This window comes from Oncorhynchus nerka, linkage group LG1, assembly GCF_034236695.1.
Source record: "Oncorhynchus nerka isolate Pitt River linkage group LG1, Oner_Uvic_2.0, whole genome shotgun sequence".
Lineage (NCBI taxonomy): Eukaryota > Metazoa > Chordata > Actinopteri > Salmoniformes > Salmonidae > Oncorhynchus > Oncorhynchus nerka.
The window spans coordinates 2,562,832-2,582,451 of record NC_088396.1 but is presented as its reverse complement, the minus strand read 5'-3'; the positions used below and the strand labels follow the sequence as shown (position 1 = coordinate 2,582,451).

The 19,620-nt window shown below is 43.9% G+C and overlaps 1 protein-coding gene across 3 annotated transcripts in view; it reads left to right on the top strand.

Annotated features, from left to right (window-relative positions):
- The window catches only part of LOC115130343 (collagen alpha-3(VI) chain-like), a 97,036-nt gene extending 82,116 nt beyond the window's left edge, over positions 1-14,920 (top strand). For all 3 annotated transcript variants that reach the window (XM_029661854.2, XM_029661526.2, XM_029661437.2), the window contains 18 exons: positions 28-78; positions 277-312; positions 596-658; positions 959-1,021; positions 1,581-1,613; positions 1,737-1,773; positions 1,994-2,499; positions 2,790-2,898; positions 3,231-3,932; positions 4,232-4,340; positions 5,250-5,305; positions 5,493-5,753; positions 6,183-6,266; positions 8,569-8,754; positions 9,178-9,228; positions 12,560-12,745; positions 13,597-13,713; positions 14,041-14,920. In XM_029661854.2, the coding sequence (XP_029517714.1) occupies positions 28-78; positions 277-312; positions 596-658; positions 959-1,021; positions 1,581-1,613; positions 1,737-1,773; positions 1,994-2,499; positions 2,790-2,898; positions 3,231-3,932; positions 4,232-4,340; positions 5,250-5,305; positions 5,493-5,753; positions 6,183-6,266; positions 8,569-8,754; positions 9,178-9,228; positions 12,560-12,745; positions 13,597-13,713; positions 14,041-14,081 (2,691 nt within the window). In that variant the 3' untranslated portion in view covers positions 14,082-14,920. The remainder of the gene's footprint in view (positions 1-27; positions 79-276; positions 313-595; positions 659-958; positions 1,022-1,580; positions 1,614-1,736; positions 1,774-1,993; positions 2,500-2,789; positions 2,899-3,230; positions 3,933-4,231; positions 4,341-5,249; positions 5,306-5,492; positions 5,754-6,182; positions 6,267-8,568; positions 8,755-9,177; positions 9,229-12,559; positions 12,746-13,596; positions 13,714-14,040) is intronic.
- Positions 14,921-19,620: the final 4,700 nt, after the last annotated feature.

Sequence of the window (19,620 nt, the reverse complement as noted above, 5' to 3'; positions counted from 1 at the left end):
GGTAAGCTCAGTATTCTCTTCTTACAGGGTGAAGATGGTCGAGATGGATTTGGTATCGCAGGGCCCAAAGGAAGAAAGGTAAATAATCAATATGTCTGTTTGTCCCTCATATTCATATGTACTAGTCCAATCTGCACCTACATAATTAATGCAATCACTAATATCCAACAAATTCAACCAATACATCAATGTCCGATGTTATAATGAGCTTGCATGATGTTAAATTGCCATTATCAACCCATGCTCAAATGAACTGACAAATGTCTTCCTTTACAGGGTGATGAGGGCTTCCCGGGATTCCCAGGACCAAAGGTAATGTCAAGTACATCATCACCGTCACAGCTTACTCAGTTCAATTCAAGGATTGCTGAAATGAAGAAAAGCGCACTGTTTCATTCAAAGGATCTCAGGTGGAAATGTAATGTCTGTAGAGAGTAGCCTCTCCAATTTGTTTTGCAACAAAAATGAAAAATTAGTCATTTTCAAAATCACCAATTTTCAAAATCACCAATTTCATATTGGTCAAATTCAGACAGGTGTCTGTCTTATTGTTCCGTGTGACAGTTCCCACACTGATGTTTCTGTCACCATGCAGGGGGCGGCAGGTGATGGAGGAAACAATGGCGGACCAGGACCCATAGGAAACCGTGGCCAGAGGGTGAGTGCTTTAGCTGGGGTGGGAGACTGGGATGAGGGGTGCTGTGTGCAATGGGTGTTTCTTAACTGATAATATAACTAAAACAAGCACTGTGGTATGTGTTTGTTTTACCTAACCGAGTTGAATGCACTGACTGTAAGTAACTCTGGCTAAGAGTGTCTGCTAAATTGCCAAATAGAAATGTAAAAATATCAAAGTAGAGTGTACCATACAGTATGGGTAAATTGATGCATACATTTGGAATAAAATCATACAACTTTTTAAATCTGACTTTTAATGTTGTTATACTGCTTTTTCTAGGGTGTTTCAGGTGAAATCGGTACTCCGGGTCAAAAGGGAGAGGTTGGATACCCCGGGCCTTATGTAAGTACTGACTTTTACAGTGGGTCCCTTTCTCAGACCCATATTTAATCATGGTCCTGGACTAAAAAGCACGTCCAATTGAGATTCTCTACTTATAATGCGTTTTAGTCCCGGTTTAATCTGGATCCAGGAAACCAGCCGCATGTGTTCACAACACTTTATAAACCTTATATTCTCTCCTTGGCCCTGCATAATAATCCATAACTGTATAGATATTCATAGTCATGACTTTATAGTCTAAGACATTGTTAGCAGTTTAATTCAGCTCTAGGAAGAGGCTATCAATATTTACCCATAAAATGAAATATCTTGACCTCCCACATAATGTCACATTATAAAATCTCCATACATAATTTTGTAACATTCACAGTCTTTGGAGGTTTGCGAAGTAGTATATGTATTGTATATAACGTCATTACAAACTGTTCACTGTTTATATAATGGACACAAATAATGATGTTGTTATCTGGAGCGGTGCCAGGCCTGAGAAAGTAGCCTAGTGCTTTGTCTCCTTCCAGCTGTGTCCATCTGTTCAACTCTGCTGTTTGTCTTTCCACAGGGCCAGAAAGGACCGAGAGGACCTGGCGTTGTGGTAGGAATCCATTTATCATACAGAAGTCATTTTGTATAGGAAAATTGACCAAAGTTTACATGTGTGGAATATGTACTGTACAATGTCTTAACATCGGTTTGAAATTGTCTGTTTTCTCCTTAGCAATGTGACCTTGTGAAGAAAATCAGAGACAACTGTCGTAAGTACAAAATGCTTACACTGATCACCATGTAATATACCATATTTAATGTATTAATTGGCACTAGAAGAGGCGGTAGGGGCACCCACAACTGTATGTCATGTAAAACCACCTCAGATACACACTGCATAACCGACCTCCCTCCCTAGCCCCAAAATGTCAACATTTATTGACATATGAGTACGAATGCCCCTAAACTTCTTTTTCATTTTATTCTCAGCTTGCTGCTATGGTCAACAGGAGTGCCCTCTCTACCCCACTGAGCTAGCCTTCGCCCTGGACGCCTCAGACGGCGTGGGTCGGCCTGCCTTCAACAACATGCGTGACGCCGTGCTCCGCCTGGTCGGCAACATCACCATCTCCGAGAGCAATTGCCCACGCGGTGCCCGCGTGGCCCTCACCCTCTACAACAACGAGGTGACCACCGAGATCCGCTTTGCCGATGCGCTGAAGCGCCGCTCTCTGGTGCAGCGTGTGGAAGGCTTGCAGGCATTACAGACGCGCAAACAGCGCAGCCTGGAGACGGCCATGAACTTCCTGGCACAGAACACCTTCAAGAGGGTGCGCAGCGGCTTCCTCATGAGGAAGGTCGCCATATTCTTTGTCAACGGGCCAGTGAAGGATCAGCGGGCAGTCAGCGCCGCGGCCCTCCGTCTCTATGACTCTGGCATCGCCTCAGTGTTTCTGGTCAACAAAGAGGATGGCCAGCTTACCAGAGCCCTGAAGGTAATGTAAAGGATGCCGAAATAGACCCCTCTTCCATAGGGTAAAGTTTTGCTCTGATACCATAACACAAAGTAGGGAATAATTTTGGCTTTGCTCCATTATCTACACTACCATAGTATTTAGAAGAAAGTGTTGGCATGCAATGTGGAAGTATAGATATTGGAATGTAGCTATTGCTCTGGTTCCTGAAAGCAGTGTACAACACTTAAAAATGAATTTACAGAGCTGTCTTATTGTCAGCTGACCTGGCCATGTTTTTGAATTGTCATTGCTTCCTCCCTGTGTGTCAGATGAACAACACTGGGTCAGCACTGGGTCAGGTGATCGTACTGCCTAATCCCGGAAGTGCACAGTACAACTCGGCTATCCAAAAGGTCATGAGCTGCCACATCTGCCTGGGTAAGAGCTTTTCTCATATCTTCAGAGATTGACTTCACACAAATGCTGCATTGAATTGTTATTTATATTCAACACCCAAGACATTGTGCGTTCTTGTGTTCTAAATTTTTTATTTATTTATGATGGTGTAACTGATTAGTCCAAACTTTCTTTCTGATCATAGTTATTCTATTGTAAGCTTATTGGATGCACATTGCCTCTTGGTGCCATTGACAGTTACATACGAAACGAAAATAGCTTTCCAAAAAAAATCCAGTAAGACATAATGAAAACCATAACAAGCCAAAATGCTTGAGACAATTGTGTTCAATCTGTGTTCATTTATTCTCCAGACTCCTGTGCTCCAGACCAAATGTGTGACTACGTCCCCCCTCAGCAGTCGAGAGACAGGAGGTCCTCCACCACCGACGTGGACATTGACATGGCCTTCGTCATGGACAGCTCCGAGACCACCTACCCCACTGTCTTCACCGAGATTAAACGCTATGTTGCTCACATTGTAGAGCAACTTGAAGTCTCGTCAGACCCTATGGCATCCATCCACCACGCTCGTGTGGCTGTGATCCAGCAGGCACCCTACGAGTTCCTGCGCAACAGCAGCGGCTCGCCGATCCGCGTGGACGTGGGTCTGACCGACCACCGCTCGGCCCAAGACATCCGCAACTTCCTCCTGGACAAAACGCCCCAACTGGAGGGTGGGCGGGCGCTGGCGGCAGCCATCGAGCACACGGTGGAGCAGGTGTTTGAAAGGGCGCCCCACCAGCGTGACCTCAAGGTGCTGACATTGTTCGTGACAGGCCCAGTGGAGGAGGATGAGGAGCGGCTGGTTGCCGTGGCCACCGATGCCAAGTGCAAGGGCTATTTCTTGGTCATCCTGGGCGTTGGCGAGAAACTTAGTGCTGGGGACGCCCGCGTGATGATGCGCATGGCCAGTGAGCCCTCCGACGTCTTCTTCAAGAGGCTGACCAGCACCTCACACTTCTACGACAAGCACATTCAGAACTTTGGCCGACTGCTGCCCAAGTATCTCAGCAGTAAGTGCTCTATTTCACACTGTTGCCGTATTTTGAGTACCTGTTAGTACCTGTCCACCTTTTATTCACCTGTTATGTCCACCTTTTATTCACCTTATATGTCCACCTTTTATTCACCTTTTATGTCCACCTTTTATTCACTGGCTAATTCAATAATTAGTTTGAATGCACATACTTGTTAACACATTGACAGTCGTTCAGGTTGACATTGTTGAAACCACTTACAAACGCATTGTAAGGGCCTTTGAGTCAGGTTGACACTATAGGTGAAGATTGTCCTTTTCCTCTTGTGTCTGCAGTTGAGAACGCTTTCTACATGTCCCCTGAAGTCTCCAAAAACTGTCATTGGTACCAGAGTGACCAGCCATTCCCCAAGTTCCCCTTCCCCAAATCACACCACAGCCAAGAGTGAGTATTCAGATCATGTTACATAATACATTTGTATCATATTATGACATTGCTCATCATGATTGTCATGTAAATCACTATAGTTGATGTATTGGTAGAATTCAGAGGCTGGAGACCCACGGCATAGGCGCGGACCACACGGAGACAACAAAGCGTGTTTCGAAAATCGTCTAATTTAATAAAGACATTTTAAGTCAAATATAATGGGGAAAGGGAATGAGAAGGCTCCTTACAGTGTTGGGAAGGGATCACAGAGGTGATTTAATGAGGGTATGAGGCATGAGTTGGTGTTCAGAGGCAAGACTTCAGTCCAGTACAGGGGTTGAGGTGTTGAGGCTTCAGTGCAGGACAGGCTCATCATGGATGGATGGTGTTGGAGAAGAAGGGGAAGGGGGTGAGCAGCATGAGCAATATATGTTTTGTATTGAAGTCAATGTAGCCAGAAGAGGATGGAAAATAGCTGTCCTCCGGGTACAACATGGTGCTACCCTAGAGGGTGCTGTTGAGACTACTCAAATCAAAGCAAATCAAATGTATTTATATAGCCCTTCGTACATCAGCTGATATCTCAAAGTGCTGTACAGAAACCCAGCCTAAAACCCCAAACAGCAAGCAATGGGGGTGTAGAAGCACGGTGGCTAGGAAAAACTCCATAGAAAGGCCAAAACCTAGGAAGAAACCTAGAGAGGACTACTGTAGACATTCATTTCAAAACAGTGTCTTTTAATCAGGTATTTGGCAACATATATTTCGTATAGTTTTATCTTAAAAGGATAACTTTTTTAAGGTTTCATTATATTACATGTTTCAGAAATTCACTGAGTAGGATGGTCCTCCCCTTCCTCCTCTGAGGAGCCTCCACTGGTAGAATGTTATATATGCTGTGTCAATTATCCACTCTATGTGTAGGAAACATCAAAAACACCATGAAAATCACCAGGCAGTCCATCCAAGAAAGCACAAAGGTAAGACATGAAATATAAAATGAAATAGCAGGGTTTACATCCAGTTCAATAAATCAATCCCCATTTCCTGTGGTGGTTCAAAGACTAATCAATTGTCAATGTCTCTTTTGTTTATTGACTGTGATTTTATTGTCTGCTTGTGTGTTATTTTTGCGTGTGTGTTAATACCACACGGTTTGACCACTAGACCAAGAGGAGTTGCACGTAGCCAACACCACTTCCAGTGGCCTGACCCTGCGCTGGGCCAGCCCAGACCCCAAGCTCATAGCCTACTTCGAGGTGGTGGTGACGCGCCTGCGCGACCACACACTGGTGCTGAGGAGGAATGTGACAGGCACGGAGCTCACTGTAGGCGGCCTGGAGAGCGCCCAGACCTACCACGCCGTGGTGACCACACGCACCGCCCAGGGCCACGTTGCGGCCACACACAAAGGCATTATTACCACCAGTAAGTCCATGAACACACCACAATGATTGTCTGGTGTGCTTAGGTTACCTGTTTTACTCTGCAATGGTGATGTCAACCTGAAATCCATAGTCAATGATCACAGTTTCGCCAGAGCGATTGATTGTTATGTGTATACTTTTCAGTAGGCCTTTATTATTCTGAAAAATAAGATTTCAAAATGATTGTTATTATGATAATTAAATGACTATTGGTTTATTGTTGTGGAACATCCAAGCAATGATTAAAGGGACTTTTCCTGTTTCGTCAATGTCTTTTTGGCGTTCATATATTTCATTGGAATTTGTACCTTTTTGTAATGTAAGACAAAACAAAACGAGTCACCTGTTGGCAGACAAAGCCACACAACATCCATAAATATTGTTTTAACTGAATCCACTGACCATTATTATGTAATGCCTGATTGGACAGAAGCAGCAGCAGAGCATAAGATCGCTTCTCCCATGGAGGTGACTGGTATCATAGCCACTACACCACTGGACAAACCAGAGATTGGTGAGTGACACTTGTCGTGTGTGTATTTGTGTGTGTGAGCGAGCGAGCGAGAAAGATGGTCGGCGTAATTTAAACCAGGATTTCTTTCAACAGTTAGCTGATTTATTAGGCATTGAGGATAAATGATTTGTCCCATGGGAACTTGCATTTCAAACTCTAAAAGAGCCAGCCTCTACATTTGAGAAGCTTTCCCCTTTGTTTCTATCTAATGGTCTCTAATGAGAATTCATTGTGTTTGGATTTTCATTGGCAGCATTGTTGTTACTACAATTAATCCAACAGTATGGAGCAGCATCACTCTTTAAAGCACATTAAGTTTTATCACACATGATGCTCCATTATTTTCAAGTTAAAAGCCCACTCATATATAATTAGTTTAAAATATGAAATATGTCTGTAAATATCACAGAGTGGGCCTTAAGGAAAATAACAAATGGGCTTTTAATATACACGGGAATGTACAAAACATTAGGAACACATTCCTAATATTGAGTTGCACCCCCCTTTGCCTTCCGAACAGCCTCCATTCGTCGGGGCATGGGACTCTACAAGGTGTCGAAAGCATTCCACAGGGATGCTGGCCCATGTTGATTCCAATGTTTTCCACAGTTATGCCAAGTTGGTTGGATGTCCTTTGGGTAGTGGACCATTCTCGATACACATGGAAAACTGTTGAGCATGAAAAACCTTGGAGCGTTGTAGTTCTTGACAGGTGACATCGATAAGGGATCATAGATTTCACCTGGTCAGTCTATATCATGGAAAGAGCAGGTGTTCCTAATATTTTGTATACTCAGTGTGGCGCCAAGAAATCCAGAGAATATGACTTAATAAACAACAGAACTGTTCACTGACAGACAATATCTTCAGTATTATTTTAGTGCCTTTAGCTTTTACAGTGAGAGACCGAAAACGGTCTTAAAATAAGTAGGTTGCAGGACCATCAGAGCTGTAAACTTGCAATATCTGCAGTCTATTTTTCAGTGCAAAACTTACAAAGTCTAACATGTCTTGTGGAAAATAACTTCATTGATGAAGATTTATTGCTCACATGTTGAGCCTTGGAGTGAGGCCACTGCAAGCGCTCCCTTATGGTAGAAATATAAGGTAGTAATAGCTAAGAGGTGAGGTCATCTACAATAGTTGTCATAGTGACTGCTGATGTTTTATTTATAGACATACTGTATATATTCATGATCTATGTACATGTCATATGATATATACTGTATATATTATATAAATACACTACCATTCAAAAGTTTGGGGTCACTTAGAAATGTCCTTGTTTTTGAAAGAAAAGAAATTGTCCATTAAAATAACATCAAACTGATCAGAAATACAGTGTATACATTGTTAATGTTGTAAATGACTATTGTAGCTGGAAACTGATGATTATTTATGTAATATCTACATTGGGGTACAGAGGCCCATTATCAACAACCATCGCTCCAGTGTTCCAATGGCACGTTATGTTAGCTAATCCAAGTTTATCATTTTAAAAGGCTAATTGATCATTAGAAAACCCTTATGTTATATTATGTTAGCACAGCTGAAAACTGTTGTGTTGATTGTCAATAGGAACATGCCATACTAGCACTATGTAATGTGCAAAGCAGAAAGGACTTTATCGTAGCGTGGTTTTGACAGGTTCGCTTGAGTCCAAGACTGTGGATCAATTCATGTACTTTCTCAGTATTACCCGAGAGGTACTTGTGGAGTTGGCTCAACAGGATTAGGTACAGATGGTGGTTTCGCTGCATATCACAGAGATCCCACAGCCACAGACCTAATAAATTACTAAAATGTACTAACATTAATATGTATGAACTCTGATAGCAACATCGTTAATGGAAGAACAGTTTATTGAATATGGCTATTGTTCTTTCATCTCAACAATTCACCAATAGAAACCTATGCTCCTGTACAACTTCTACCTTTTCCACTCGACTCACAATTAACAATTTACTGTTCAAAACTACTCACAATATTAATTGCAGATTAGAGATTACAGATTAACCACTGTAATGTGCAATAGTCCTACTAATTGATTTTCTCGAGTTTCATTTACCAGCAATGAGATAAATGTAATTTCCTAACAAATGTTCTGCTTTCACTTTTCAAACACTTCTAGCCATTAACAATTTCATTACATATTAATGACTTACTGTTTAGTGATGGCTGACAACTGGCTCACAGTAACTCAAATATGCTTTTAGATGGGTGATGTTCATCATAACCATACTAATACCTCTCTCCTCTCTCTTACCCCTCTTGTGACTGGTCTTGTTTTTGCATGTTCTAGCTAACGAGCTCACAGACCCATGCTCTCTTGACTTTGACCCTGGATTGGCGTGCAAAAACCATCAGGCTAAGTGGTTCTTTGACAGAAAGAATGGGATCTGTACCCAGTTCTGGTATGGTGGTTGTGAAGGCAATGGCAATAGGTTCGAGACTGAAGCCCAGTGCTTGAAATGCTGCATGAGGTCAGGTGAGTGGTCCTTGTTGCCAGGTTTTCTGAAAGCTTATAGAGGCTCTTTGCACCTGACTGGTCTACTTTGACAAAACTAACTAAGTAGCCAATTGTTGACTGTCTTTTGCTTAATAACAGCTGTTTTAAGCAGTCCTGATAGCTCATGTCATGCTTTTGAAAGCAAATGCATATTATGTTACCTGGTTAGCTAGCTGATAAGCTAACCATGGTACTTTTGTATATTGTTACTTGAGTGTTATTTCATGTGACATACACCAAAGTCACCTATCATGACTGTACACAACATCTATTATATCATGCTATCACACTGTAAAAACAGCTCTATGACATATAGTTCAATTAAAGTGTTATGGGTTGTTGTAGATCAGTTGGTAAAAGGTTGACTTCAGAAACTCTTTTTTTCTTATTCTACATCACCAGAACCTGAGCAACAAGTGGAACAGCTTCAGACTGAGATCCTTTCAGTTCCCGGTAAGTAAAGCCATTAATATACACTGAAAACAATATATATAAATGCAACAATTCCATAGATTTGACTGAGTTAGAGTCCATATATGGAAATTAGGCCCTAATCTATGGATTTCACATGACTGGGAATACAGATATGCTTCTGTTGGTCACAGATACCTTAAAAAAACAGGTAGGGGCATGGATAAGAAAACCATGCAGCACACAACACATCTTCTTCGCCTAAAGTTGATCAAGCTGTTGAGTGTCGTCTGTGGAATGTTGTCCCACTCCTATTAAATGGCTGTGCGAACTGGATATTGGCGGGAACTGGAACACACTGTCATAAACGTCGATCCAGAGCATCCCACACATGCTCAATGGGTGACATGTCTGGTGAGTATGCAGGCCATGGAAGAACTGGGAGATTTTCAGCTTCCAGGAATTGTGTACAGATCCTTGCGACATGGGGCTGTGCATTATCATGCTGAAACATAATGTGATGGCAGTGGATGAATGGTACGACAATGGTTCTCAGGATATCGTCACGGTATCTCTGTGCATTCAAATTGCAATTGAAAAAAATGCAATTGTGTTCATTGTCCGTAGCTTATGACTGCCCATACCATAACGCCATCACCACCATGGGGCACAAATCACTCGCCCACATCACTCGCCCACATCTGCCATCTGCTCGGTACAGTTGAAACCGGGATTCATCTGTGAAGAGCACACTTCTCCAGCATGCCAGTAGCCATCGAAGATGAGCATATGCCCACTGAAGATGGTTACAACGCCGAACTGCAGTCAGGTCAAGACCCTAGTGAGGACTATGAGCATGCAGATGATGGTTTCTGACAGTTTGTGCAGAAATTCTTTGGCTGTGCAAAGCCACAGTTTCATCAGCTGTCCAGGTGGCTGGTCTCAAACATTCTACAGGTGAAAAAGCTGGATGTGGAGGTCCTGGACTGGCGTGGTTACACATGGTCTGCGGTTGTGAGGCCAGTTGGATGTACTGCCAAATTCTCTAAAATGATGTTGGAGGTGGCTTATAGTAGAGAAATTAAAAATACATTACCTGGCAACAGCTCTGGTGGACATTTTTGAGTTGCCAATTTTCACGCTCAACAGTTTCCCATCTGCTATCAAGAATGGTCCTCCACCCAAAGGACACCCAGCTAATGGCAGGCCAGTAGTCAAAGAGGGTCATTGATGAAAGAGGAAAAAATAGGCTGACAAAGCAACAGACCGGCTACAGTTAGTCAACTGACAGTCCAGTACAACATTGGTGCCCAAAGACCCATAAAATAATATCTTTACACAAAAGCGGTATGGCAGCCCACGACCTTACATAGTTCCACTTTTTTCAGCAAAAAACAAGGAATTGCAGTTGCAGTGGATCGAAAACACTCGACATGGAGGTTTGTAAAAACATTGCCTGGTCTGATGAATCCCAGTTCCTGCTGTTTCATGCTGATGGGAGGACTAGGCTATGGAGAAAACCACATGAGTACATGCATCCATCATTCCGCATGTCAACATTGCAGGCTGGTGGTGTGAGGGTGTTGGGTATGTTTCCATGGCACACATTGGGCCCCTTGATAAAAGTGGAGCAACGGTTGAATACCATAGGATATCTGAACATCATTGCCAGGTGCATCCTTTCACGGCAGCAGTGTATCCATCTACAAATAGATTTTTTTTCAGCAGGATAATGCCCCATTCCACAACGCTAGGATTGTCCAGGAATGGTTCCACGAAAATGACAGTGACGACAGATTACTGCAGTGGCCTTCCCAGTCACCAGATCTCAATCCAATTGAGCATCTGTGGAATGAGATTGAACGAGCTATTCGGAGTAGAGATCCACAACCAGCCAACTTGACACAACTGTGGGAAGCATTGGAGTCAACATGGGCCAGCATCCCTTTGGAATGCTTTTGACACCTTGTAGAGTCCATGCCCCGATGAATTGAGGCTGTTCTGAGGCCAAAAGTGGGTACAACACAATATTCCTAATGTGTTGTACATATATGCCATTTAGTAGATACTTTTATCAAATGCAACTTAGTCGATATGGCATACAATTTACACATGGGTAGTCCCAGGAATCGAACCCACTACCCTGGCATTACAAGCACCGTGCTCTACCAACTGAGCTACAAAGGACCACTATTCTCAGACTATGGTGGAAAAAACATGCCTCACATTTAGTTGTGGTCTCTCATCTTAATACATTACAGCCTGATCCATTCCAACTACCTCTGTAGAACATATGACCGGCTTTGATCGCTGTTGAGTGCGTCATCCAAATGCTTTGCGGTTCAGCTGACATAAACATGAAAGCATTTCCTCCTAACCAACATGTCTAGGTTTCAGGCAGGCAACTCTGACTCTCAACTGAAACATGATTTAAATTCAGTCCTCTTGCCCAGATCCGTTGAAAACAGTGATATATAATCTCTACTGTAGCAGGTTATATACATTGCGTAACACAATTTCCTCGGTCTGTGTTCACTTTGGAAACAAAGATTCCCTTTGTGTCTGGCTATAAACCCTCCATTGCCTCTGAATGAAGTATGGAATGAGTGAAAAGCCAAGCATGGAGAAAGGGAAAGTTATACTTTAGTCTTTGCTGAGACCGGGCCAAGTCATAAGCGTGGAGCAAATTAATGAAGAGGGCTATTCTTTGCATGGTTCATTGTGTTTTGGACTAGTGAACTTTGCAAAAATGAGCCTGATTAAGTGGTTCACTGTCAGACTTAGTTTTCCTAGGTCTTGGCCTAAATGGGCAGCAGAGAGTTCTTATTATGATCTGTAATACTGTAAACTATATTCGAGATCTTTAGTTTGAAGAAGGAATGGCTTGTGGTGGGGAGTGCTTTCTCTCAAGTTGTATATCATTTTTCCCCTCTATTATGTTACAATTAATATCCATTTGGATCAACTATTGGATCATACAGGCATCCCCAAAAACACGTGGACAAATATTCAACATAAACAGATGTCATGTCAATGGATAACAGATGTCCCTGTTCTGTGTTATCCTGAAATGAATTCCAACATGTCTCCACAAACAAAAACTGACAACATGTTTATTGACGTTGGATGTCATTCGATGTTCATTCCCACTGCATGAAGCATGTTCTGTACACACTACACCTGCAAAAACATGTCCTTAGCTACACCATTGTATTATATCCTAACAGTGTACCTTTTCAGAGCAGAGTGTTCTGCGGTGTCCTTGCTTTCCTATGTGCACAATGCATAGGCTTTGGCTAAACGGCTTAACCCTGGTTTTCGAACCATGTCAGACACATATTCATTGGCCTGCCTATTCTCACCTCCCTCACAGCGGCCTTGACAGGAGTGGAAATCTGTCAGCTCCCCAAAGAGGAAGGGGCATGCGCAAAGTTTGTTCTCAAGTGGCACTACGATGCACTCAGCAAGAGCTGCTCACGCTTCTGGTACGGAGGCTGTGGCGGCAACCAGAATCGCTTCGAAACTCAAGAGGAGTGTGAGAAGGCCTGTGGAAAAGCAGGTGGGTCTAGCTAGTCATATATATCTGTGTGTGTCTTTGTCTGTCTCTGCTATTGCCTGTCCATCTATTTTTCCATTCATTCATCTAGTCTGTCTATTTGTACAATAATTATATTTAGTTGCTGGTGTCTGTCGAACTGTCGATATGTCCATCTATTTAGTCATCGGTCTGTATACACTGAGTATACAAAACATTAAGAACTTGTTAAATCCACTTCAATCAGTATAGATGAAGGGAAGGAGACAGGTTAAATAAGGATTTTTAAGCCTTGAAACAAGTGAGAAATGGATTGTGTGTGTGTGCCATTCAGAGGGTGAATGGGCAAGACAAAAGATTTAAGTCCCGTTGAACCGGGTGTGGTAGTAGGTGCCAGGTGCAACTGTTTGTGTCAAGAACTGCAACGCTGCTGGGTTTTTCACACTCAACAGTTTCACGTGTGTATCAAGACTGTTCCACCACCCAAAATGTAACGTAATTTTTTGGAAAGTGTTCGTAATGTTTCGTATACTCTGTGTATTTATCTAGTAATTTAACCGTCGGCTGTCAACTCACCTCCTTGTAGTTAGATATACACTATATATAAAAAAATATGTGGACACCACTTCAAATTAGTAGATTTGGCTATTTCAGCCATACCCGTTGCTGACAGGTGTATAAAATCGAGCACATAGCCATGTAATCTCCATAGACAAACATTGGCAGTAGAATAGCCTTACTGAAAACCTGTTCCATGTTCCATCTGTCAATCCACCTAAAACTAATTTCTCAGGGACAGACATGCTATTGCAAATATTCTGTATGTGTAAATAAATGCTCAGTGGAGTTTTCCTTCAATCTTGTCCTGAGGGCAGCTCTGCCTCGAGGGCAAAAGGCATGGGATTGGTTGGATGAAAGCCGCGCAAACCCCGAGCGGCACTCACAGCGACGAGTGAGAATGAAAGGAAAGAGAAGAAAAGGCTCGCTAGGTGGTAGGTTGGTGGTAGAATGGGGGCATAACAAAGGTTTCTATATGCAAAGTTGCTCTTTCGAATCTTACCACAACCCCTAACCTTTACCAATAACATTTATTTGATAAACTTAACCCAACACCTAACCCTAACCTTAGCCAATTGGGATTACGTGTCTAAACTTAACCAGTCACATTTCACTACTAACGTTAACCAATCACATTTGATTCTGCCCTCGAGGTAGACCTGCCCTCAGAACAAGATCAAATAAGGGAAACTCCAAAATGCAGGGAGAATTGGTGTTGTGTTAAAATCATGTTTGTCTTCTTTCCTGCTTCTCACCGACAGCACCTGTCAACCAAGGAGTCATTGCCGCAATACGAACATAGGAGGACATTGACTCATTGTCAACATATTCCTCTTCTGAGATTCGGAAGAAAACCAATTCAAATGGCCAAAGAAAAGCTATACCAAAGGAAAGGTGGCTGCACTGGATTCCATGAACAGGATTTGATCAAAAACAATCTTGAAGTAGTCTTTTTCACAAAATGAAAGCAACACAATTTGCTGCATGATTTTTCCTACTGGTGCTACATAGTGTTTTTTAGTTCTCTGATGGAGTTGCAGAGTACATCCAGTGTTTGTAATGTAAAACATTCTGCAACAGTTACACCATATGTTTAACATAAAATAATAAACTCATGAGAATAAGGTTGTATAATTAAAATGTATGTGTATGACCATCTTGGGACAGAGATGATCAATAAATCGTTATTTACACACACACACAGGTCCACAATGACTTTGAAAGGGTCATCATAGGTTTATTTTACTTCACTATATAAGTAAGTAAGCATTTCACTGTTAATCTACACATGTTGTTTACAAAGCATGTGATGAATAACATTTGATTTGATATATCCCCCAATTTACTTTCCCTCACCATGCCAAATACTCTCCTAGTTGCAGAGTTCACGCTGATGCTAACACAAGTCCTACCTGGCAGTGTGTATATAATGAGTTAAACCAATTTCTCAGCATCAAAAGGAATTCATCATGTAACGTCAATGCACTTCTGGAACCACTGCCTCAAACACATGTTCCAGTTTTTGAATATGGAATGTAATTGTCAAGCTGTTTTTTGTTTTGTTTTACTAAACTTTGTGTTTCATCTGGGAACGGGGGAAATAAAAATGAATTAGACTTTCTAATAAACTCGAGCATTGAATTTCTTCTTTTTGATCTCTTGAATCACCAACTATGCAACACGCTGTGTATCTAACATCAAAACGTAGAATCAAAGAGCAAAAGACTGGAGAAAATGCAGAGGGAAGGAATTAAACCAATGAAACTCTATTTTTGAACATGGGAATCAAATGGACAGGACTGTGTAAAAGAGGAAATTCAGGGTCTGGGCTGCAAGGCTGAAGGAAATCTGGTACATGACTCAGTTTGAGAGCAAAGCCCTTGTAAAGTACTGACTGTTCCTTGGGGCCTGTGAAATGTCAGAGTGACCAAGAAAGAGACAAAGGCCAAAAGTGAAAAAGGAAGATCTTAAGCACAACAAATTCTACCATATTGCATGAATTGGATTTGTAACATATCACACAAATTGCAAAATTTGTATGATATCATACAAATTGTTACATTCATATCACACCAAATGAATGGTGTAGTACACAATTGGATGACTTAGTAAACAAATAAAGGGGGCTAGTTTTGGCTCGTGAGCACCACTTTCAAAACGACTGTCTGAAATTATACAAAAGTTTGTGAGTGCATCTTTAACAGAGTGTGTGTGTGCATCTGATACTGACACAACATAGGGTAATTTTGTATCATTTGTGAGAGGAGTAGGAAAAGGTCCAGCAAAGCACTTACAGAAGTCACTTGAGTTTAGGGATTGATCATCTAACCAGTAAAGAAGTTGAGATGGGACTACTAGCACCATTTAAGTATTATATTCCACTGTTGAAAATAGAATTGCCGTGATATGCACAACTCCATTGTGTCCTCCTCCCAGAGCGCTAAGAACCTTGGCGTGATCCTGGACAACACCCTGTCGTTCTCAACTAACATCAAGGCGGTGGCCCGTTCCTGTAGGTTCATGCTCTACAACATCCGTAGAGTACGACCCTGCCTCACACAGGAAGCGGCGCAGGTCCTAATCCAGGCACTTGTCATCTCCCGTCTGGATTACTGCAACTCGCTGTTGGCTGGGCTCCCTGCCTGTGCCATTAAACCCCTACAACTCATCCAGAACGCCGCAGCCCGTCTGGTGTTCAACCTTCCCAAGTTCTCTCACGTCACCCCGCTCCTCCGCTCCCTCCACTGGCTTCCAGTTGAAGCTCGCATCCGCTACAAGACCATGGTGCTTGCCTACGGAGCTGTGAGGGGAACGGCACCTCAGTACCTCCAGGCTCTGATCAGGCCCTACACCCAAACAAGGGCACTGCGTTCATCCTCTGGATAAGAGCGTCTGCTAAATGACTTAAATGTAAATGTATATGATTGGCTTACTACTGTACTCATTAAGTTGATGCATTCATCTTCTAAGTGATCAAGTTCACGTTCATTGTGACGAGAAAGTATTTATCTGTGGTCTATTATTGTTCTTCATTACAGCATTAACTTGTCTTGACCTGTCTCGCCAAGTAGGACTTGTACACCATACTTTTTCTGTCTCTGTGTCCAGTATGAAGGAAATTAGAGGTAGTTTCGCAAGCTAATGCTAACTAGCATTAGCGCAATGAGCAGATACCCATAGACTTCCAGTCACTGCGCAAATGCTAGTTAGTAATCCTCACGCAGAGACATAAAAGTGGTATCCACGACTTCATCTGACTCCTGGAAAGTAGATAAAAACTGCCAAAATCCCAGAGTATCCCTTTGTGTGTATGAAAGCAACACTGACCCTTTCATGTCATAGGCAGGGATAATGGTGGCATTGTCCAAATAATTTACAGTGAGTCTCTCACCTTTGAAACACTGTAAGTCTGCATATTTTGTCTTGCACTTTCATGCTGGCTACAAAGAATATCCTGAACATTCACAAGTCACGTCCAAGGAGCTCCAACTGTGGACTGTGGAGGAAGAGGTGAACTATGGATTTGGACTTAGTACTGTTAGGGGGTCACTGGCCCCCTTCTCCAACTCAGCACAGTATCTCCAGATGTCCTGCCTCTGCAGTAGTTTTGATGGCCAAGACAGGACTGTACCCTTCACAACTACGTTCCTAAAGTCATATGCAAATGAGACATTTGGATCAGGGAGGGAGGGAAAAGCATTTAACTACCCCAATCTTTTTAATGTTGATCGCCATGCTAACTCGAATCAACAAGCAACAGCGTCCCAACTTTTTGACTGAACGTTCCTTGAACCCCTTTGGGAGTATTTGCTGTATCAAAAGATAACCGCTTTTTTGATTGGGCCATGCAAGACTCTCAAGACAAGCCCATGTTTGATTACGATTTTTGACGAGGATGACCACTACCCGAATGTGGGACAACAGGATGATTTTTTTTTTACATTACATTTAAGTCATTTAGCAGACGCTCTTATCCAGAGCGACTTACAAATTGGTGCTTTCACCTTATGACATCCAGTGGAACAGCCACTTTACAATAGTGCATCTAGGTATTTTAAGGGGGGGGGGAGGGGGGGGGAGGGGGGGGGGGTGAGAAGGATTACTTTATCCTATCCTAGAAGAGGTGGGGTTTCAGGTGTCTCCGGAAGGTGGTGATTGACTCCGCTGTCCTGGCGTCGTGAGGGAGTTTGTTCCACCATTGTGGGGCCAGAGCAGCGAACAGTTTTGACTGGGCTGAGCGGGAACTGTACTTCCTCAGTGGTAGGGAGGCGAGCAGGCCAGAGGTGGATGAACGCAGTGCCCTTGTTTGGGTGTAGGGCCTGATCAGAGCCTGGAGGTACTGAGGTGCCGTTCCCCTTACAGCTCCGTAGGCAAGCACTATGGTCTTGTAGCGGATGCGAGCTTCAACTGGAAGCCAGTGGAGAGTGCGGAGGAGCGGGGTGACGTGAGAGAACTTGGGAAGGTTGAACACCAGACGGGCTGCGGCGTTCTGGATGAGTTGTAGGGGTTTAATGGCACAGGCAGGGAGCCCAGCCAACAGCGAGTTGCAGTAATCCAGACGGGAGATGACAAGTGCCTGGATTAGGACCTGCGCCGCTTCCTGTGTGAGGCAGGGTCGTACTCTGCGGATGTTGTAGAGCATGAACCTACAGGAACGGGCCACCGCCTTGATGTTATTTGAGAACGACAGGGTGTTGTCCAGGATCACGCCAAGGTTCTTAGCGCTCTGGGAGGAGGACACAATGGAGTTGTCAACCGTGATGGCGAGATCATGGAACGGGCAGTCCTTCCCCGGGAGGAAGAGCAGCTCCGTCTTGCCGAGGTTCAGCTTGAGGTGATGATCCGTCATCCACACTGATATGTCTGCCAGACATGCAGAGATGCGATTCGCCACCTGGTCGTCAGAAGGGGGAAAGGAGAAGATTAATTGTGTGTCGTCTGCATAGCAATGATAGGAGAGACCATGTGAGGTTATGACAGAGCCAAGTGACTTGGTGTATAGCGAGAATAGGAGAGGGCCTAGAACAGAGCCCTGGGGGACACCAGTGGTGAGAGCACGTGGTGAGGAGACGGATTCTCGCCACGCCACCTGGTAGGAGCGACCTGTCAGGTAGGACGCAATCCAAGCGTGGGCCGCGCCGGAGATGCCCAACTCGGAGAGGGTGGAGAGGAGGATCTGATGGTTCACAGTATCGAAGGCAGCCGATAGGTCTAGAAGGATGAGAGCAGAGGAGAGAGAGTTAGCTTTAGCAGTGCGGAGCGCCTCCGTGATACAGAGAAGAGCAGTCTCAGTTGAATGACTAGTCTTGAAACCTGACTGATTTGGATCAAGAAGGTCATTCTGAGAGAGATAGCGGGAGAGCTGGCCAAGGACGGCACGTTCAAGAGTTTTGGAGAGAAAAGAAAGAAGGGATACTGGTCTGTAGTTGTTGACATCGGAGGGATCGAGTGTAGGTTTTTTCAGAAGGGGTGCAACTCTCGCTCTCTTGAAGACGGGAGGGACGTAGCCAGCGGTCAGGGATGAGTTGATGAGCGAGGTGAGGTAAGGGAGAAGGTCACCGGAGATGGTCTGGAGAAGAGAGGAGGGGATAGGGTCAAGCGGGCAGGTTGTTGGGCGGCCGGCCGTCACAAGACGCGAGATGTCATCTGGAGAGAGAGGGGAGAAAGAGGTCAGAGCACAGGGTAGAGCAGTGTGAGCAGAACCAGCGGTGTCGTTTGACTTAGCAAACGAGGATCGGATGTCGTCGACCTTCTTTTCAAAATGGTTGACGAAGTCATCTGCAGAGAGGGAGGAGGGGGAGGGGGAGGAGGATTCAAGAGGGAGGAGAAGGTGGCAAAGAGCTTCCTAGGGTTAGAGGCAGATGCTTGGAATTTAGAGTGGTAGAAAGTGGCTTTAGCAGCAGAGACAGAGGAGGAAAATGTAGAGAGGAGGGAGTGAAAGGATGCCAGGTCCGCAGGGAGGCGAGTTTTCCTCCATTTCCGCTCGGCTGCCCGGAGCCCTGTTCTGTGAGCTCGCAATGAGTCGTCGAGCCACGGAGCGGGAGGGGAGGACCGAGCCGGCCTGGAGGATAGGGGACATAGAGAGTCAAAGGATGCAGAAAGGGAGGAGAGGAGGGTTGAGGAGGCAGAATCAGGAGATAGGTTGGAGAAGGTTTGAGCAGAGGGAAGAGATGATAGGATGGAAGAGGAGAGAGTAGCGGGGGAGAGAGAGCGAAGGTTGGGACGGCGCGATACCATCCGAGTAGGGGCAGTGTGGGAAGTGTTGGATGAGAGCGAGAGGGAAAAGGATACAAGGTAGTGGTCGGAGACTTGGAGGGGAGTTGCAATGAGGTTAGTGGAGG